Consider the following 15,758-nt stretch of genomic DNA (forward strand, 5'->3'; position numbering starts at 1 on the left):
GGCGGGCCGCAAGGTCCCCGGGCGCAGCACCCTGAAAGTTGAAGGCGGGCCAGCCAGTGAGCCAGTCAGCCAACACTACTAGTACAGTGTGGCAGGGCAGCATGTGACGCCGTCGGCAAAGCCACGTCTCCGACCGGTCCGCGCCACAGCTGCTTTGGCAGTCGCCGACGGCCGCTCCGACCCTCATCGCATGCATGTTCCAGGTTTAATCGAACTTCTTGCCGTGCTGGACTCGGGGCTTTTCTAAAGGACGTTATTTCTGGGGACTAATAGTCTTTTTGTTTTGGGCATATTCGAAGCGACTGGTCTTTTTGCTCCGCCATTCTGTCGTCATGGCTTCAGCTCGCGGTCCCCGATGGCAACAGTTCTTGCAAGAATTGGTGATGGTTGCGGGCACCGTAAGTTTCATAGCGCTGTGAAACCTGTGTTGCGACTAACCGTTGCTATTAGTCGGCGTCTGCATACTTCCTTATCCGGTACCTCCTATCTCGCCTTGACTTCGACCCAGAGAGTCAGAAGAAAGAAGAACAACGACGCAAATCGGCCGCGATCCTACGGAAACTCGACGGAGGAGACGAGTCAGATGAAGATTCACCGCGTCGTGGAGGAAAGGGGTCGCGCCGGCAAAAGAGGGGTGATCTGGTCCTCAATCAGTATGAACAGGCCATCGCCATGGATGTCGTTGCGCCAGATGACATTTCGGTATCATTTGAAGACATCGGAGGTCTGGATGAGATCATCGAGGAGTTGAAAGAATCGGTCATCTATCCTCTTACGATGCCCCACCTCTACGCTTCAACGTCATCGCTTCTAACAGCGCCATCTGGTGTTCTTCTATACGGGCCGCCAGGATGCGGAAAGACTATGCTTGCCAAAGCGCTGGCCCATGAGAGCGGGGCATGCTTCATTAACCTACACATCTCTACACTGACCGAGAAATGGTACGGTGATTCGAACAAGCTGGTAAATGCTGTCTTTTCGCTCGCCAGGAAGTTGCAGCCCTCGATCGTCTTCATCGATGAAATCGATGCCGTGCTGGGAACCCGACGGAGCGGCGAGCACGAGGCCAGTGGAATGGTCAAGGCAGAGTTCATGACCCATTGGGACGGTCTCACATCAGCAAATTCGATGGGTGAACCTCAACGAGTGGTCGTCCTGGGCGCCACCAATCGCATGGGAGATATCGACGAGGCCATCCTCCGACGGATGCCTAAAAAGTTCCCCGTCTCTCTACCCCCTGCAGCGCAGCGGCTCAGGATTCTCAGTTTAATCCTCAAGGACACCAAGGTTGATCGGGATAACTTTGATCTCCAGTATCTCGTCAAGGCCATGGCGGGTATGTCGGGGAGCGATATTAAGGAGGCCTGTCGAGATGCCGCCATGGTGCCGGTGCGCGAATTAATCCGTCAGAAAAAGGCAGATGGGCTCAAAATGACAGCAGTCAACCCCAAAGAAGTGCGTGGTCTTCGTACGGAAGACTTCTTTACGCGCGCCGGGGGAGTCCGGGTCATCCCCCCGCCTGCCCAGCTACAGAACAAAGCCGGCTCGGAGAAAGAATGGAGCACCGAATCGGAAGCAGCATCTGAAGCTGAAGCACGAACCCCCGCGGAGATGGCCGAACCGCCAGAGTAGATGGCTTTCGCCTTCTTGAATGTTGTATGAACTCGCAGATCATCTTGTGTCCCTTCTAGGTCTGTACTGCGCAAAGGGCAAGGCGTTGGGTTTCTTTCTTTGCTTTCATTTCCTTGTGGATATACTACCGGATATAATGGCTGTGATTTGTATGGGGGTACCAGGGATCTGGGATGCATCGAGTATCTGCATGATGGAACGGCCGACCTGGACAGACCCAGAGTCGATATACCCGCTGACGAAATCCGGAACGTGAATTTCACCATCCGACCTGTTCTGTATAAAGTAGATAAATATCAATGCCATCGTACGTATACGTGGCCAGTGTCCCCGAGGGACGGGGCCAAGAAGGCCTCGCCGCCGATCCGTGGTATTCCCATACGGTACGTACCGGTACGCCACCGGCCGACGTCAAGAGGCAGCAACAGATTGTTACGGCGAGGTAATGGCCCCGGAGGCCTGCCTTCAGCTGGGAAGCCCTCTTGCCGATCGGATTCTCTTCGCTTCAATCGCTTCAATTTCTACGCCTGCCCGCTGCATGCATCGAAGCATCGCAAATCCCCAGCTGCTTCTTTCACCTCGCCCCGAGCAGAACATGAGACAGCCACCCCGCCCTGCCGCCGTCTGATCTGCCGACTTGAGTCGTCATCACAGGAGACTAAACTCCATACTTCTCCCTCTTCCTTCATCCCGCGCCTCCTCCTCCTCCTCCTCCTCCTCCTCCTCCTCCTCCCCCCAACCTCCCCAAGTCGGCCTCAGCGCTTGGTTTCCCCCCCCTGGATTCAACCTTTCAGATCGTGCGACTTGGGTTGTGCCCCCGTTTCATCAACTCGAAACACAGGTGATATTATCGGTTGTTGGATCCCGTGCTAGCTCCGAGCTTCAGGACACGGATGCGATAACTACAGAGCCCGGATGACGAATGGTCTGTCGTAGAGACCTCCGATGGCAATTTGTGCCTGGGCGATCTCACACGCAAACCCTGAGCTCCTGCCGGTGACCTGACGACACCCGCCCCTCCTTCAATCTATCTTATCGTCCTTGTCGCCAGGGATGAGTTCCAACGGCGGCTTTGCCGACCTCTTTAACCTTGGGACCGCGAGCACGACAAATACCAGCCGGAGATCCACCTCGACCGTGCGATCGCGCACCCGCCGTCTGATATCGTTTACCGATGATGATGCCGACGAGAATGGGAGACAAATGCAGTCCTCCGGGCTGTCGTCAATGCTATCCCCCGATACCTCCGCTGTTCGCTCCCGCGGTGCTACGCCATCACCCAACCCGTCCCGCGGAGTGTCCCCCATACCCATGAGGCACCCCTCTCGAGCTACCGCAGCTGCCAGCCGTAGCAAAGGAAATAATTCTCTAGGTAGGTTATGCCATGATAAGGAGAGCTAGATGGATTTACTGAGTTGCGAGTTGCTGTAGACTTCTTGGACGTATCATGGACGTCGCTCCAGAGTCTGGCCTCGTCAGTTCTAGGAAGCGATATCGCACGACCGGCCACCAATGGAACCACCAAGACGCATGCAAGAAAACCATCGCGCCCGGATGCTTATCCGAGACCGCCTGCACGGACGGCACCTTCGACATGGGGGCCGTCTGCCCCTTCCACCCCAGAAATCGGAAGCGGAACCCAAGAGGAGAGACAGGCGTTAGTGCAAGCAAAGAAAAGGGAAGCGCTGTTGTTGGCAGACACAGGTCCGGCTTGGAGCACCACCGCCCGGCACAAGCGGCGGGATTCTAGCGATCGGGCGGGTCATTCGACAGTTGACCCCGACCACGACGAGGACGCTTTAGCATATATACACCATGTACAAGCCACGGACACGATCACCGGGGTTACGATACGATACGGTTGTCAGCCTGCGGTGTTTCGGAAGGCCAACGGATTTTGGCCTAGCGATAGCATTCAAGGCCGGAAAACGGTCCTTCTGCCGGTCGGCTCCTGCTCGGTCAAAGGACGGCCTATTCGGCCTAAAATAGAAGAAGAGGATCTTTTGGGTGAGGCTCGGCAGGAGCGTGAGTCTATAGAGGACCTCAGCGGCAGTTCCATAGCCCCTATTGCGTCCGAGTCCATTGAGGGGGTAACGCCTGCAGCTCCAGCGGCAGAGTTTGAGGGTGACCGAACCTGGAAACACGAGTCGTGGGTGCATATTGAGGGGTTTCCTGCACCAGTGGAGATTGGGCGCGTCCCCCGGAGGACATTGGGGTTTTTCCCACGAACGCGGCGGAAATCCATAGCGTATACCGACTCGGTATCGTCTCCAGTATCCGGTCGAGGAGCCACAACCGTTTCCTCGTCGTCTTCACCAGTCGAGTCGACAGCCGCACAGCCCGCCATTCCTCCCTGGAGTCGGCCGCATGCCGACTCGTCTGCATCGCGCACCTCTTTGAAACCCAAGCCGGGTGCTCGTCATCAACGCCAGCGTAGCGGCATCCAGCTGTCTGGGCCTGGCGTTGGTACCCTCGACCATGACTCTACTGCTCCCGGCCCCGCCATGGATGGACTTAGCAAATTCTTTGCGCAGCATTTGCCGAATCTCGCACCCGTGGCGCATCCACCGGATTTTGAAGGCTCCTCCGAGAGCACGTCCACAGCAGCAGCGAACACGCCAACCGGCCTTGACCATCTTGGTGGGGCAGTCGAGTCCTGGGTCAGGAAGATGACGACTCGAGCCAAGGCGAGTTTGAACGAATTGCAGCAGCCGCAAAGTTTCCCGAGGGACGATCCAGCGCAGGCGATTGGGCGACGAGGCACCGGAGACCTCATCGAGTTGAACGACGGGTTGGAGTCCCGAAGCTCCTCGAATGCGATATCCGAGCCCCGGTGGAGACCCGATTTGCTACGGTCGGGGTCAAGCCTTCACAATGGAACAGCCTTGCGGGGGCGTTTTCCTAGCCCTTCACCTGGGACGAGCCGGACTCGTTCTGGAGGGGATCGGGCGAAAGATGATTGATGGGCGAATGCTCGCACACCAGGCTCCGTCCTTTTCTGCTTCTTAATATTTATTTTTCCTGTTTTGGCTCGACGGCAGCGTCAGCTGCTGTCGATCAGGTATTCAACTTTTGCGATACCAAATGCCTCGTGTACTTGAAGCATAGCACGGCGCGACAGGCATGCGTCGTCTTATGACTGTAATTGATGTGGCTGACTGGTTGGTGTTAGGGATCTTGAGTGTCTTGGTTTCTGTACTTAGAAGGGTGCCGGTGGCATTGATCGACAACTAGACGGCACTATGTGTCTCAGCTATACCCGGATGGGGGTGATGGTTGTGAACGATAGGCTAGAATAATATATGTGTTTATACATAGGCACGCTGCCTGCGACAGAGTCCTGCCTGTAAGAGAGGGTTGTTAGTTGACTTGTTGACATCATCTCCTGCTGATCGTTCTCTCCACCCAATCCGAGACAATAATATCGAGCTCGCCGCATTAGGCAAAGAGCCAGTGCCCAGCCAATATGAGATGATGAATGTCTCGCATTATTCCTGCTGCCGAGACCAATAACGGGGGTCCTGATCCCGCGATGGACGGAGAAACTCCGCCCCAGCGGCTTGGCTCCTCATCACCAACTTCCACCTATAATCTGCATCTCCCCGGCTCTACCATGTCCCGGCCACGGCATTCTAAGTTTGAGGGACCTGGGGTACATGCATCTCCAGCGAGTCCGGGGTACATCCATCCCTGAGTCAATCCCGGATGCATTCTCGGGGATAACGAGTCCTGCAACTCATGCATCGGCTTTATGCAGGATGGAGTCAGATGGATTCTCGACGGAGAAATAGCGTCTGGGCGCTATTTATCTACCAAGAATGACTAGTATGTTGAATATATTAACTAGATAGGCGGAGAGGATGTGCCCCTCCCCTCTCCTGAGCCAGGTAGGGGATCGCAAGCTCCTGCTACACTGTCACACTATCTAGTCATTGTTGGCTGTGATCATGGCAGGGAGCCTTGTTTCCGGGGCCCTTTGGCTCGCATTGATCGCTGGCGTGTCTGCGTTTCCCGGCGAGCGCCATATTGTCCAGAGGGATGTTGGCAATTCGTCCTCGGCTCCGTCGGTGACTCTCAACAACACTGTCTTTGTGGGACGCTCGTTGCCGGAGTTCGACCAGGAATTGTTCCTGGGAATCAAATTCGCCGATCAACCAGTCCGATTCACCCCCTCGACGCTGAAGACTACCTACAGTGCCAATGATAGTGATTCGGGACCCTATGCGTCGGGCGTGGATGCGTCGGGTGCCGTGCTCTACAATGCTACCGAGTATGGGTACGATTGTCCCGGATACGGGTCTGATAATGTGGAGCTGGCGGAGCTGGGCTGGGCCAAGTTCAATGAGAACTGTATGAATCTGAATGTTATCCGTCCGAAGCGAGATTCGGACGAGTTGCTGCCGGTGATGATCTGGATCTTCGGAGGTGGCTGGATGGAGGGAGCGACGGCGGATCCGAGGTGAGTATGCCATGGGCTTATGGTTTGGTGATGTGCTGAGGCAGGACAGGTACAATATGAGTTATATTTTGCATCAGGGAGCCTTGAACGATAAGCCTGTGCTGGGGGTTTCGATTAATTACCGCGTTGCGGCGTTTGGGTTCCTCAACTCTGAGGAAGTCATGGTGCGTTCCACTCAGTCTCAGCTTATGTGTGGTACTAATCTGGCTTGTTGTAGGCTTCAGGAAACACGAACCTAGGTCTACGTGACCAGCGCGTAGCCTTGCATTGGGTCAAGCAAAACATCGAGGCCTTTGGGGGAGACCCGGAGAAAATCACAATCTGGGGAGAATCGGCGTGAGTGTATCGGAACTATCTCCCAGCACCTCTAACATCAAATACAGAGGTGCTTACAGTGTCGGAGCCCACTTGGTCACGAATGATGGCGATAACGAGGGCCTTTTCCGGGCCGGTGCGTACACAGACACTCCTTTCTCACACTGATCTAACTCACGCAGCCATCATGGAATCTGGAAACGCCGTTGGACCTCCGTGGAACGGCACGGACTGGTACCAGCCCATGTATGACCAGCTTGTGAACGCAACCAAGTACGTTATCCTCCATCACGACCAAAAACACACTAACAGCTCCGATCCAGCTGCACCACAGCCACAGACACCCTCCAATGTCTCCGAGAAGTCCCGTTCGACTCCCTCTATGCCGTTGCCTACGACGGCATCGAATGGTTCGGCACCATTGACGGAATCTTCCTCAAAGAATTCCCCCAGATCAGCATCACAGAGGGCCGCTTCGCCAAAGTGCCCATCCTCCATGGCACCAACACCGACGAGGGCGTCAGTTTCGGCACGACAGGCACAAACACCGACGCCGAGTGCATTCAGCAGCTGACGGGTAAGCCCCTCCCCAACCCCCATCAACCCCTATCCACAAACCAAGCCCCCTCTAACCACATACATAGCATCCAAACGCTGGGTCCTCAACCCAGACCAAGCAACCACCATCCTCAGTCACTACCCCAACATCTCCGCCCTCGGCTGTCCCTACGGCTGGGGCAACGTGACCTGGCCCGCTCGCGGATACGAATATAAACGCTACGAGTCCATGGCCGGCGACATCTGCATGTTCGCTCCGCGACGCCTCCTGGGACAGCACATGGCCCAGTACGAAGAGAACGTATATGCCTACCGCTGGGACGTGGCCGCCTTGAACGATACGTCCGTCATCGGCGTGGAACATTTCGCTGAGGTGAGTCTCCCCCTCCCCCATTCCCCTCCTACTACCTAAATATCTCCCCAAATACTTAAAACTCAATCTGTATAGATCCCCTTCGTCTTCGCCAACCCCATCCAAAACATCACCGCGCTGGGTAGTGATCCCGCGCGTCTCAGTCTCGGGAATCTAGCGGCCCGGATGTGGACGGCTTTTGTGTCGGATTTGGATCCGAATGGACATGGTGGTATGTATCCTCCTTCCTCTTCTATCCATGCTGAGTAATAATGGTGGTGGTAGTATCCGATATCCCGCAATGGCCAAAATATGACCCGGCCGACCCCTACAATTTTGTCTTCCGGTTGCCGAGGAATGAGTGTTATGTGGAGGCAGATACGTACCGGGCTGAGGGGATGGAGTATATTAATACGATTGTTCGGTAGAGATGGGGTTGGATGTAGGGTGATAGGATTGGTAGGGTTAAATCGAAAGGGGAGGGGACTATGTAGGGATTAAATCCATGTTAGGATCAGGTGATATGTAGTGATGCTCTCTTTCCCTGTTGATACCTAGTGATACTCTGATAGGAGGGAAATATAACTCCTTGATCCCGTCACCTGATCATGCAGCATGCAGCATTCAGCCTTCAGGGTGACGATCCAATCGATCGATCAGATAACCCGACTACTGTGCTACTTCACTCCATCTAGTCCATATATCCTACTCCGTACAAGAAACACTACAAGAACCATCCATCCACAGCCAGCATTCAACCAGCCCGAGACATTACACCTTCATTGCTTAAAGACGCTGAGCGACAATGATCTAAAAAAAATCGACAGGATCCGCCGTTTTTCTTTCATTTTTCACGATTCAATCCCAAACCAAGTGAGACGCTTAGTTGATGCCCATGAGCTCGACCTCGCTGGACAGAGTCAGTTGTTTCATTCATCTGATACATAGCATTGGGAAACATCAACAAGGAATCACTTACAAAACGAGGGTCGAGTTAGCAGGGATCAGGCCGGGAAAACCCTGGGAGCCGTAGCCGTAGTCACTGTATAATTTCATCAGTACTCCGTATGTTGTTTGGTGGGATTGAAAGGAGAGATGATTGGGGAAACTTACGGGGAGATGGTCAGGACGGCCTTCTCGCCAACGCTCATCTGGGGGACACCCTCATCCCAGCCTACAGGGTCATCAGTTAAATGAGGAGGGAGAGAGGGGGAAGGAATAAAACAAACCCTTGATGACACGGCCAACACCGATGGCGGTCTTGAAGACACCGCGGCCACGGGAGCTGTCGAACCTGAGGCATGATGTTAGATGGGTTGTTTCGTGTGATGTCATGGATGCGGATGGTGCAGTTCCAGCAGGGACAGGGAGATGCCGTAAAACAGCTTGGGGAGGGATCGACAGCATCCTAGAAAAGATGGTGACATACTGTTTACCCATGTTGTTGGGCTTGGAAGCATCATAGAGGCAGCCGGTGTAGTGGATGGACACGACATCGCCCGGCTTGGGGAACTGCTGGCCGTTGCCTTCAGCGAGAACAGTCTTGGTGACACCCATGGTGAATGATGGAGAGATGGCAAAGTGGAATCCTGCAGATACGAGATGGAGATGAGAGGAGGGAAGAGGAGAAAAGCGGAAGGAGAATGGAAGACGAGGGAGAAGAAAAAGAATCGGCCAAGTGGGGGCGGGGGAAGGATTTATAGTTCGATCGAGACCGGAAGGGGCTCTCTGGCTGTCGGATCGCTGGCAGCGGGGATGGATTTACGGTGTGGGTGTGCCATATTACTACTCTGGCATGGTTTCTACATGCGGAGCGGTGCAGGGTGCTGAGGCAGATGCTGCTGCTGCTGCTGCTGCTGCTGCTACTGTTGCTGCTGCTACTGTTGCTACTGCGATGTGATGGAGGAATCGGTGATTGCTGGCGGGCGGGCGCAGTTGTGGGTTCGCTTGGCGCGGAACTGGCGCTGCCACCAGCGATTCGATCCATCCTTTCCTCCATCCCCCATTTGCGCCGCCATCCAATTCTGCTCCAGCCCGTTATTAATTCCCGGCGGTGTTGTCACCGGTTGCATGCACCTATGATAGACTCGCCTCGTGGCATCATGCAACTCCGAGGCCGCCAGTGCCGCCCGTTATTGACGCACTGCACCTGGCCGACCATCGGGCTTCCTGCCAACGTATGATCGTCGCGGAACTGCTGGTTCGGGTGCTATACAGAATCCATCATCTGCATTCCCTTCGCACAATACACAGAAAAAAGCAAATCCAACTGTCACGGCAGACCTGCATGCATGTGATGCACCCACCATCTGCACCTGTCAACTCACTGCGTCGTGGCTCCATCCTGCGTCCAGAAGGCCATCGCCTTCATCTCCGCCAATGTCACCGATTGGATCTGCGTCCGAGGAAACCGTTGATCAACGGCCGCATCCCCCTCCCCCAGCTCCAGATAATGCACGGTCGAGATACCCACCTGCTCCATGAATGGCAGCACGCGATGGAAATTCAACCCGACCTGCTCCAATCCGTGACTATCGTCCGACAGACAAAACCGCCCGCCCCGAGCTAGGAATTCCTATCAACGAATCAGCCCCATCCGGATTATCTCCCCCAGTGTAAACCCACCTTGCAAATCTCTGCCTTGGGATACGGCTCACTCATGCCCTTCCTCAACGCCGCCGAATTCAACTCCAACAACCCCCCATACCCAGCCACGTAGTCCAAGTTCCGTAGAATCTTCGCCCACACCCGCGGATACTCCGTAAAACTCCGCTCGGGGTCATCGCTCTTCAACCGGATCAGATCAAAATGCCCCACCACCACCGGCTTCACCTGCTGCAGCATATCCAGCTGCTCGTCAAAGTACGCCTCGAAGAGCTGCTCGTCCGTGCCGCCCGCCAGGTCGCGCGCCTTCTCATACAGCGCCCGGTCATAATCAATCGGCACCGTCAAGGTATGGTGCACGGAACCCATGAAGAACTCGAACGGGTGCCGGGCGAGCGACTCCTCGATGAGGAGGCGCGAGGTCGGCCGGATCCAGTCGATCTCAAACCCGATCAGGATCTTGATCTGATCGGCGTATTTGGTCCGCAGACGTGTGGCTTCGGCGAAGTAGGCGGCTTCGTTGGCCACGTGGCCGGCTTCGGTATTGCCGGCTTCGATCTGGGGAGTTGGTTGGTGGGTTAGTGATGCATCGCACTGGGGGGAGAGGCCAGTAGTATGAGAGGTACCTCTTCCGGGTAGAAGTCTTCTTCATGTCGGGGCATGTGTTCCGTCAGGCAGAAGGTGTGGAATTTCTTGGCTATCGCAAGCTGGATGATCTCCTCCAGGCCGTCTTTGGCGTGGCCGGGGCAGAACTGCCCTGAGTGGCTGTGATGGGTGAAAGGCATCTGGAGCGGTGGTTAGTGAAGGTGTTGCCCGCATGGATGGGTGAAGAATGACGGTGCTGCGGTGATATGCGTACTGCGGCTGATGGACCCCGCGATGGAGGGGTGGTGGTTGGTGTCCAGGGGGACGGAGCTAGTGGGATTCAGGCTGATTGCAGCCAGACAGCGAGGCCGTTGATGGAACGTGGTCCTGGGTCAGGAGGTCGGATGCAGAGGACCGTGAAGGTGTGTTGCGGGAGTCACTGCCCGATGGTCGTGGAGCGGCGCTCGCCGACACCAACCGACGAGTTGACGATATGAGATCGACAGATGCAGTGCCCTATAGCCCTATCAGCTATCTTCCGATGTTGATTTCAATATCGCAGTCCATTAACCTAATATACACTTATGGATACAGTCCTCGTGGTCACGTAGCTAGCCAGCTAGCTAGCTCACCCCACCATCGCATATCGCGATACTCAATCCATATCACCACATCACTATCACCCCTCCAACCTTTTACCTCCAACAGCAGGCCACCCTCCCAGCATTCAGCATTCAGCACCAAGCATAGCCCAACCACCCTCACCACCCAACAACGACACCCAAACAATGCGCTCCGAAACCAGTCACCCCAACTCACACAAGCCGCCCCCCTTCAATCCCCAAACCACAAACTCCCATATCTACCCTCCCCTCTACACCCTACACCCTCCCAAATCCCTCCAATATATTCCCCCTCACCCCGCCGCAACAACCATAGCAACCACATACTCCCCATCATGCGAAATAGACAACTTCCCCACCCTCCCTCCTGAACCCTCCCCCTCCCCCTTTCCCTTCCCCCCTTCATCCCCCTCACACCCATCCAAATACACCACCTCCGGCCTCCCCCCCTCCCCGACCGTAACCACCACCTCCTTCCAACTAATATGCGCCGCTCCCAGAGGCGCCGCTTTCCGCGCCGCCTCTTTGGCCGCGAACCGGCCCGCTAGCCACCGTACCACGTCGGGTGTTATACTGCTCGGGGGTTGGAGGGGTGGGGATGGGGATGGTGGGGAGGGTGAAGGAGAGAAAGAGGAGGCTGGTGTAGGCTGAGGGAGGGAGAAGCGGGCGCGAAAGTCTCGTTGTTCGTCGGCGTGGAGGATGCGGCGCGTGAAGCGGGTGAAGTAGCTGGGGCGGTGGAGGAGCTTGCTGATGCGTGGGAGGTGGACGATGTCGGTGCCGATGTTGAGGGCGATGGGGAAGGGGGTGGGTTTCATGGTGGTGGTGTGAATTTTGTTGGATGTGGGTTGGGAGATAGAGAGGATGAATGGATAAGATGGATGGAGAGAAGAATGGCTGGTCAGGTGACTGTGACGGATTGTGAGACAGCCGACAGGTACAAAAGTAAGTGGTAGTAGATTTGGACTAGAGGTTAAGAACCTGTAGTGGTTTGTTCGGGTCGTTTGGCTTGTGGGTAAGTGCTTTTGTTTGTTTTGCTGGCGCTTCTCAGTGCCAGCTCCCTGTATACTTCTACACCAATATAGCTACCTACAGATTCGTCTACCAACTTCGTTCACACCAGCAAGTTGAGAACAAACGTTCAGGGTGTATACTCTATATGTACAGATTCACACCTCTCTGGAACCGCCAGGCCGTCCCAGCAGGGCAACATTTCAAGGACACTGCCCGACCCGTCACGGTGGAATCCAGTTCACCCCAGCCGATGACCCATTAAGTCGAGCATCTTCATGTCATGGTCCTCGACTCATTCCTGAATTAAAGGTATTCTAATGGTCCTTCTTTTTGTCCTCCCCGTTCATCTGTTTGAGGAAGTCCCTGTAGCTCGACGTTAGCCCGAGTTCAAATGATCGTCCTTGTCCGTTATAGATATTCCTTTGGACAGGGTCAGCCAGAAGAGTCCGAACGTACTGGATGAAGGTCTCCTCATCCTTGGAGGAAGCCTGGATGGGAGGAGCGGCAGGCTTGGGCTGGCTGCCACCGCGGGTAGCGAGACCAACACCACCAAAGAGAGCACCGAGAACGCTCATGGCGAGCTAGAAGCAATCGAACAGTCAGTTAACGAGATTCAACCCAGCTAGGAAGTGTCCTGTCGGCCGAGGTGGTGACCTCGGCAGAGATTGGTCTGGGACAGGGGAGGTTGGGACCGGGTGAGACGGAGACGTACGACGTGGGAGCCGATCTGCTTGCCGGCGATCTGGTAGTAGACGACCATGATGACGGATTGGAGGCGAGAGTTCAATGGAGAACGGGGAGGTCAACGGCGGATGTAGCGGTGCGATGCTAGTAGGTCCTGCGGGAATCAGTCGTTGGGCGGCTGCGATGGAAGTTGCGGCTGTGGTCCTTGCCCGTTTGGGCCTGGCGTGGATGCTGACTGGATCCTGAGTCAGCAAGCCAGTAGCATTAGCTGAGTCATAAGTGAGTCAGCATTTCAGCCAGGTGACAGGGGGTCACGCGAGCAGCATGCATTTCACGTGATGTCCCGGAAGTGCCCGAAGCACGTGAGGGCCGGGAAAGCATCACGGGATATGGTATGACGCAGCATCAGAGCAGATGCTCCCAAACTCCCAGCTGGTCGGGCGCCATCGAGCTGTCATGGACAGTCATGATGTGTGCAGAAGCTACAACTCGTGTTCAATGTCCCCGTAGGCCAATCTCAAGCTCGAATGAGATCATGTCGTGGCGGTGCCCATTACCGCAGCAGGAGATCCTCCCATCCGAACCTCGGGGGAAGTGAACTCTTCCCTGGAGCGAGGTGGAAATTGCCCCGGCTATGAGCTGCTCTGCTGCTGGCCGGCTGCCGCCTACGGTTGCGCTGCAGCGAATGGTTGGGCCTATAAGTTCCTCGAGTCCATGGATTGCTGCGCGCTCGTAGATACTTACTTAGCTCTGGCCAGCTCTTCGCCTGAAGTCACCACTAATACTACCACCACCACCGTCGCCCCTTGATTGACTTCCTCCATTCCTCGCTTCACTCATCGCTTTCAGCGTGCCTCTTTCTCTTCGAGGTCCCTTGACTTCATTCTTCTGCACCTTCCAGCCGTTGTCATCTCATTCAGCCATCATCTCTACCACATCATGTTCTGGAGGAAGCATCACGACGACACGCCCGAGGAGGTCCAAGAGCCCACTCCTCGCACGAAGCTTCATCCCCAGCTACAAAAGCTGGCCGACCGCGATGATAGCTTCTACGATGACATCTATTCCTCCTAGTACGTCTGGCCCCTGCTCCATTGCCGGGTGCTCGCCAGCCTCGTCGGTCGGTCACACGAGGCGTGGGTGTCTCCGCGTCTCCCCGCATTTCTCCCCGCAAGCAGCCAAAACTCCCACTCCCACAGTATCCTTAGTTAGTACTGGGATACTAATTCACTAACCCTCTCTCCAGCTCGGTCGATTCCACCGAAACCCCCTACCGCTATGCCGGGTACGCTAATCGTCTCCGCACTCTCCTCCTCTCCGCCCACCGCTATGTCGCCTATACCTCCGACATTGGCGAGTCCTTCCGCCCGGTCGCCCATCCCTGGCTCGTCCGATCAGCCTACGGTATCTCCTGGACTTATCTGATCGGCGACGTCGCCCACGAGGGCTACAAGGCCTACCTGCGCAACCGCCGTGTCCTAGCCCCTCCCTGCGAGGCCTACAAGGATGCCAGCGACCTGACCAACGACAAAATCGCGAAGGGCATGGTAACCGGCAACATCAGCGGCTCCCTCACAGGCGGCGACACGCTCATGCCTTGGCCCAGCACCCAAGTGCCGCTGGCCGAGGACTACCGCATGGTAATGGCCCAGCGAGCCGTCTTCCAGGGCATCGCCAGTATGGGTCTTCCGGCTTTTACCATCCACTCCGTAGTCAAATATTCCGGCCGGATGTTGAAGAATTCCAAAGGCGTTTTCCTCCGCACTTGGGTGCCGATCGGGGTGAGTGCCATCCATTCACATCAAACAAACTCCATCAATATAATCGCTAACATACACTAGCTCGGTCTCTCCGTCGTTCCCTTCCTCCCATACATCTTCGACGAACCCGTCGAAGAAGCCGTCGAATGGGCGTTCCATACCGGAATCCGGGCCTACGCCGGCGAAGACGCCGTCCGTCCCCTACCTCGTACCGTACGGGTCCCTCACGACGAGGCCACCTCTCTGAGCCACTTCCTCAAGGTACAGGACGAAAAGAACAACCACGAAGCCATGGACTCCGACGCCAACGTCGCTGCTGCTGCCGCCAACCTATCCTGGGAAGAATACAAGGAGGAACGACGTCTGGCCAAGGAACACCGGAAGCACGAGCGTGAACAACGAGGCGAGACCGGCCCTCTAGCTCTGCTCGGCCTGAGCTCGCATTCGAAAGAAAAGAAAGACTGATTAGAACACACTTCCCCCCCCAATACTCTTCTTCAGTGAGAGGGGATCAGACATCTACCTTTCTACATTCTGTACTGTATATACTTATCCCTTAGCGGTCTGTTCTTTTCTCTCGGCTCTTGGTTCTTTGTCGTTCAGCCAGGCATTATCATCATCATCATCATCATCATCACCACCATCATCATAATCTTCATTCTCATACGGTTGTTAGCTCAGGGCTTGATTCAAAATTTCGCCTGGCGCCATGAAAGCAGTCCCGGCCACCCCAAAAAGGACAATCATCTAATACTAGTACGGAGTAAGACAATCAAACTAGTGAAGAACAATTTACGCAAATTCACCTCATTGGAACATTTCATTCAGCTCCACCGGATAATCTCGGCCGGCGGGTCCGTCGATCTACTGGAAATATACATCTGTACACATAATGACTCAAATAGGAGGGACGAGAGAGAGAGATAGGACAAGGAGAAACAAGGGTAGGAGAGTATAGCACGGCGTCACTCGTCACAGATACCTACCACCCAACCATTAAGAAGCGTAGGAAGTTAGTCAGGGGCACGGAGGAGCCCCTGAGAAAGAGAAGAAGAAGAAGAAGAAGAAGAAGAAGAAGAAGAAGAAGAAGAAGAAGAAGAAGAAGAAGAAGAAGAAGAAGAAGAAGAAGAAGAAGAAGGGTAAAATGATTGCGGTGGCAGGTCTGTGTCACCATA

At 55.2% G+C, this 15,758-nt stretch overlaps 9 protein-coding genes across 9 annotated transcripts; 5 read left to right on the forward strand and 4 right to left on the reverse strand.

Annotated features, from left to right (window-relative positions):
• The first annotated feature begins 168 nt into the window (after positions 1-168).
• On the forward strand, positions 169-1,943 carry BO80DRAFT_506124 (protein-degrading AAA family ATPase MSP1). Its single transcript, XM_025724532.1, has 2 exons — positions 169-398; positions 451-1,943. Exons 1-2 carry the CDS (start codon positions 333-335, stop codon positions 1,630-1,632), a joined length of 1,248 nt encoding a protein of 415 aa, XP_025569780.1. The 5' UTR covers positions 169-332; the 3' UTR covers positions 1,633-1,943.
• Positions 1,944-2,333: 390 nt separating this feature from the next.
• Positions 2,334-5,049, forward strand: BO80DRAFT_469363 (putative LysM domain protein). Its single transcript, XM_025723008.1, has 2 exons — positions 2,334-3,004; positions 3,064-5,049. Exons 1-2 carry the CDS (start codon positions 2,686-2,688, stop codon positions 4,593-4,595), a joined length of 1,851 nt encoding a protein of 616 aa, XP_025569781.1. The 5' UTR covers positions 2,334-2,685; the 3' UTR covers positions 4,596-5,049.
• A 184-nt stretch (positions 5,050-5,233) lies between these two features.
• Positions 5,234-7,744, forward strand: BO80DRAFT_506125 (putative triacylglycerol lipase (LipA); the record flags this gene model as incomplete). Its single annotated transcript, XM_025724533.1, has 9 exons — positions 5,234-6,091; positions 6,141-6,255; positions 6,309-6,427; positions 6,475-6,542; positions 6,589-6,679; positions 6,730-6,983; positions 7,051-7,337; positions 7,413-7,548; positions 7,602-7,744. The coding sequence occupies exons 1-9, from the start codon at positions 5,580-5,582 to the stop codon at positions 7,742-7,744; spliced, it is 1,725 nt and encodes a 574-aa protein (XP_025569782.1). The 5' UTR covers positions 5,234-5,579.
• A 312-nt stretch (positions 7,745-8,056) lies between these two features.
• Positions 8,057-8,890, reverse strand: BO80DRAFT_429838 (FKBP-type peptidyl-prolyl cis-trans isomerase). The gene is made up of 5 exons (XM_025720568.1): positions 8,746-8,890; positions 8,546-8,610; positions 8,430-8,490; positions 8,296-8,358; positions 8,057-8,226 (listed from the first exon to the last, which is right to left on the reverse strand). The coding sequence occupies exons 1-5, from the start codon at positions 8,871-8,873 to the stop codon at positions 8,199-8,201; spliced, it is 345 nt and encodes a 114-aa protein (XP_025569783.1). The 5' UTR covers positions 8,874-8,890; the 3' UTR covers positions 8,057-8,198.
• A 126-nt stretch (positions 8,891-9,016) lies between these two features.
• On the forward strand, positions 9,017-9,569 carry BO80DRAFT_262275 (uncharacterized protein). The gene has a single exon (XM_025714756.1). The coding sequence runs from the start codon at positions 9,152-9,154 to the stop codon at positions 9,497-9,499; it is 348 nt and encodes a 115-aa protein (XP_025569784.1). The 5' UTR covers positions 9,017-9,151; the 3' UTR covers positions 9,500-9,569.
• Positions 9,570-9,639: 70 nt separating this feature from the next.
• BO80DRAFT_368665 (histidinol-phosphatase) lies at positions 9,640-10,705 on the reverse strand (the record flags this gene model as incomplete). Its single annotated transcript, XM_025716351.1, has 3 exons — positions 9,640-9,891; positions 9,942-10,478; positions 10,547-10,705. The coding sequence occupies 3 exons, from the start codon at positions 10,703-10,705 to the stop codon at positions 9,640-9,642; spliced, it is 948 nt and encodes a 315-aa protein (XP_025569785.1).
• Positions 10,706-11,421: 716 nt separating this feature from the next.
• On the reverse strand, positions 11,422-12,071 carry BO80DRAFT_418868 (holo-ACP synthase; the record flags this gene model as incomplete). Its single annotated transcript, XM_025718284.1, has 1 exon — positions 11,422-12,071. The coding sequence occupies exon 1, from the start codon at positions 11,941-11,943 to the stop codon at positions 11,422-11,424; it is 522 nt and encodes a 173-aa protein (XP_025569786.1). The 5' UTR covers positions 11,944-12,071.
• A 220-nt stretch (positions 12,072-12,291) lies between these two features.
• On the reverse strand, positions 12,292-12,984 carry BO80DRAFT_429842 (ATP19 family protein). Its single transcript, XM_025720569.1, has 3 exons — positions 12,852-12,984; positions 12,596-12,720; positions 12,292-12,502 (listed from the first exon to the last, which is right to left on the reverse strand). Exons 1-3 carry the CDS (start codon positions 12,897-12,899, stop codon positions 12,454-12,456), a joined length of 222 nt encoding a protein of 73 aa, XP_025569787.1. The 5' UTR covers positions 12,900-12,984; the 3' UTR covers positions 12,292-12,453.
• Positions 12,985-13,633: 649 nt separating this feature from the next.
• BO80DRAFT_429845 (mitochondrial fission process 1 family protein) lies at positions 13,634-15,412 on the forward strand. Its single transcript, XM_025720570.1, has 3 exons — positions 13,634-13,896; positions 14,070-14,604; positions 14,665-15,412. The coding sequence occupies exons 1-3, from the start codon at positions 13,763-13,765 to the stop codon at positions 15,046-15,048; spliced, it is 1,053 nt and encodes a 350-aa protein (XP_025569788.1). The 5' UTR covers positions 13,634-13,762; the 3' UTR covers positions 15,049-15,412.
• Positions 15,413-15,758: the final 346 nt, after the last annotated feature.

Source organism: Aspergillus ibericus (genome assembly GCF_003184845.1).
Source record: "Aspergillus ibericus CBS 121593 unplaced genomic scaffold BO80scaffold_74, whole genome shotgun sequence".
In the NCBI taxonomy this organism is placed as follows: Eukaryota; Fungi; Ascomycota; class Eurotiomycetes; order Eurotiales; family Aspergillaceae; genus Aspergillus; species Aspergillus ibericus.

Bases quoted from the DNA above. Each gene is read 5' to 3' on its own strand.
- BO80DRAFT_506124 (XM_025724532.1), top strand. From the start codon at position 333: ATGGCTTCAGCTCGCGGTCCCCGATGGCAACAGTTCTTGCAAGAATTG. The intron at 399-450 runs GTAAGTTTCATA...CGTTGCTATTAG, and splicing joins TGGTGATGGTTGCGGGCACC to TCGGCGTCTGCATACTTCCT.
- BO80DRAFT_469363 (XM_025723008.1), top strand. From the start codon at position 2,686: ATGAGTTCCAACGGCGGCTTTGCCGACCTCTTTAACCTTGGGACCGCG. The intron at 3,005-3,063 runs GTAGGTTATGCC...GAGTTGCTGTAG, and splicing joins CAAAGGAAATAATTCTCTAG to ACTTCTTGGACGTATCATGG.
- BO80DRAFT_429838 (XM_025720568.1), bottom strand. From the start codon at position 8,873: ATGGGTGTCACCAAGACTGTTCTCGCTGAAGGCAACGGCCAGCAGTTC. The intron at 8,491-8,545 runs GTTTGTTTTATT...ATGACCCTGTAG, and splicing joins TGTTGGCCGTGTCATCAAGG to GCTGGGATGAGGGTGTCCCC. The intron at 8,359-8,429 runs GTAAGTTTCCCC...GAAATTATACAG, and splicing joins GCCGTCCTGACCATCTCCCC to TGACTACGGCTACGGCTCCC.
- BO80DRAFT_262275 (XM_025714756.1), top strand. From the start codon at position 9,152: ATGCTGCTGCTGCTGCTGCTGCTGCTGCTACTGTTGCTGCTGCTACTG.
- BO80DRAFT_429842 (XM_025720569.1), bottom strand. From the start codon at position 12,899: ATGGTCGTCTACTACCAGATCGCCGGCAAGCAGATCGGCTCCCACGTC. The intron at 12,721-12,851 runs GTACGTCTCCGT...GATTGCTTCTAG, and splicing joins AGCAGATCGGCTCCCACGTC to CTCGCCATGAGCGTTCTCGG. The intron at 12,503-12,595 runs GTACGTTCGGAC...GTCGAGCTACAG, and splicing joins GATGAGGAGACCTTCATCCA to GGACTTCCTCAAACAGATGA.
- BO80DRAFT_429845 (XM_025720570.1), top strand. From the start codon at position 13,763: ATGTTCTGGAGGAAGCATCACGACGACACGCCCGAGGAGGTCCAAGAG. The intron at 13,897-14,069 runs GTACGTCTGGCC...CCCTCTCTCCAG, and splicing joins GATGACATCTATTCCTCCTA to CTCGGTCGATTCCACCGAAA. The intron at 14,605-14,664 runs GTGAGTGCCATC...AACATACACTAG, and splicing joins GCACTTGGGTGCCGATCGGG to CTCGGTCTCTCCGTCGTTCC.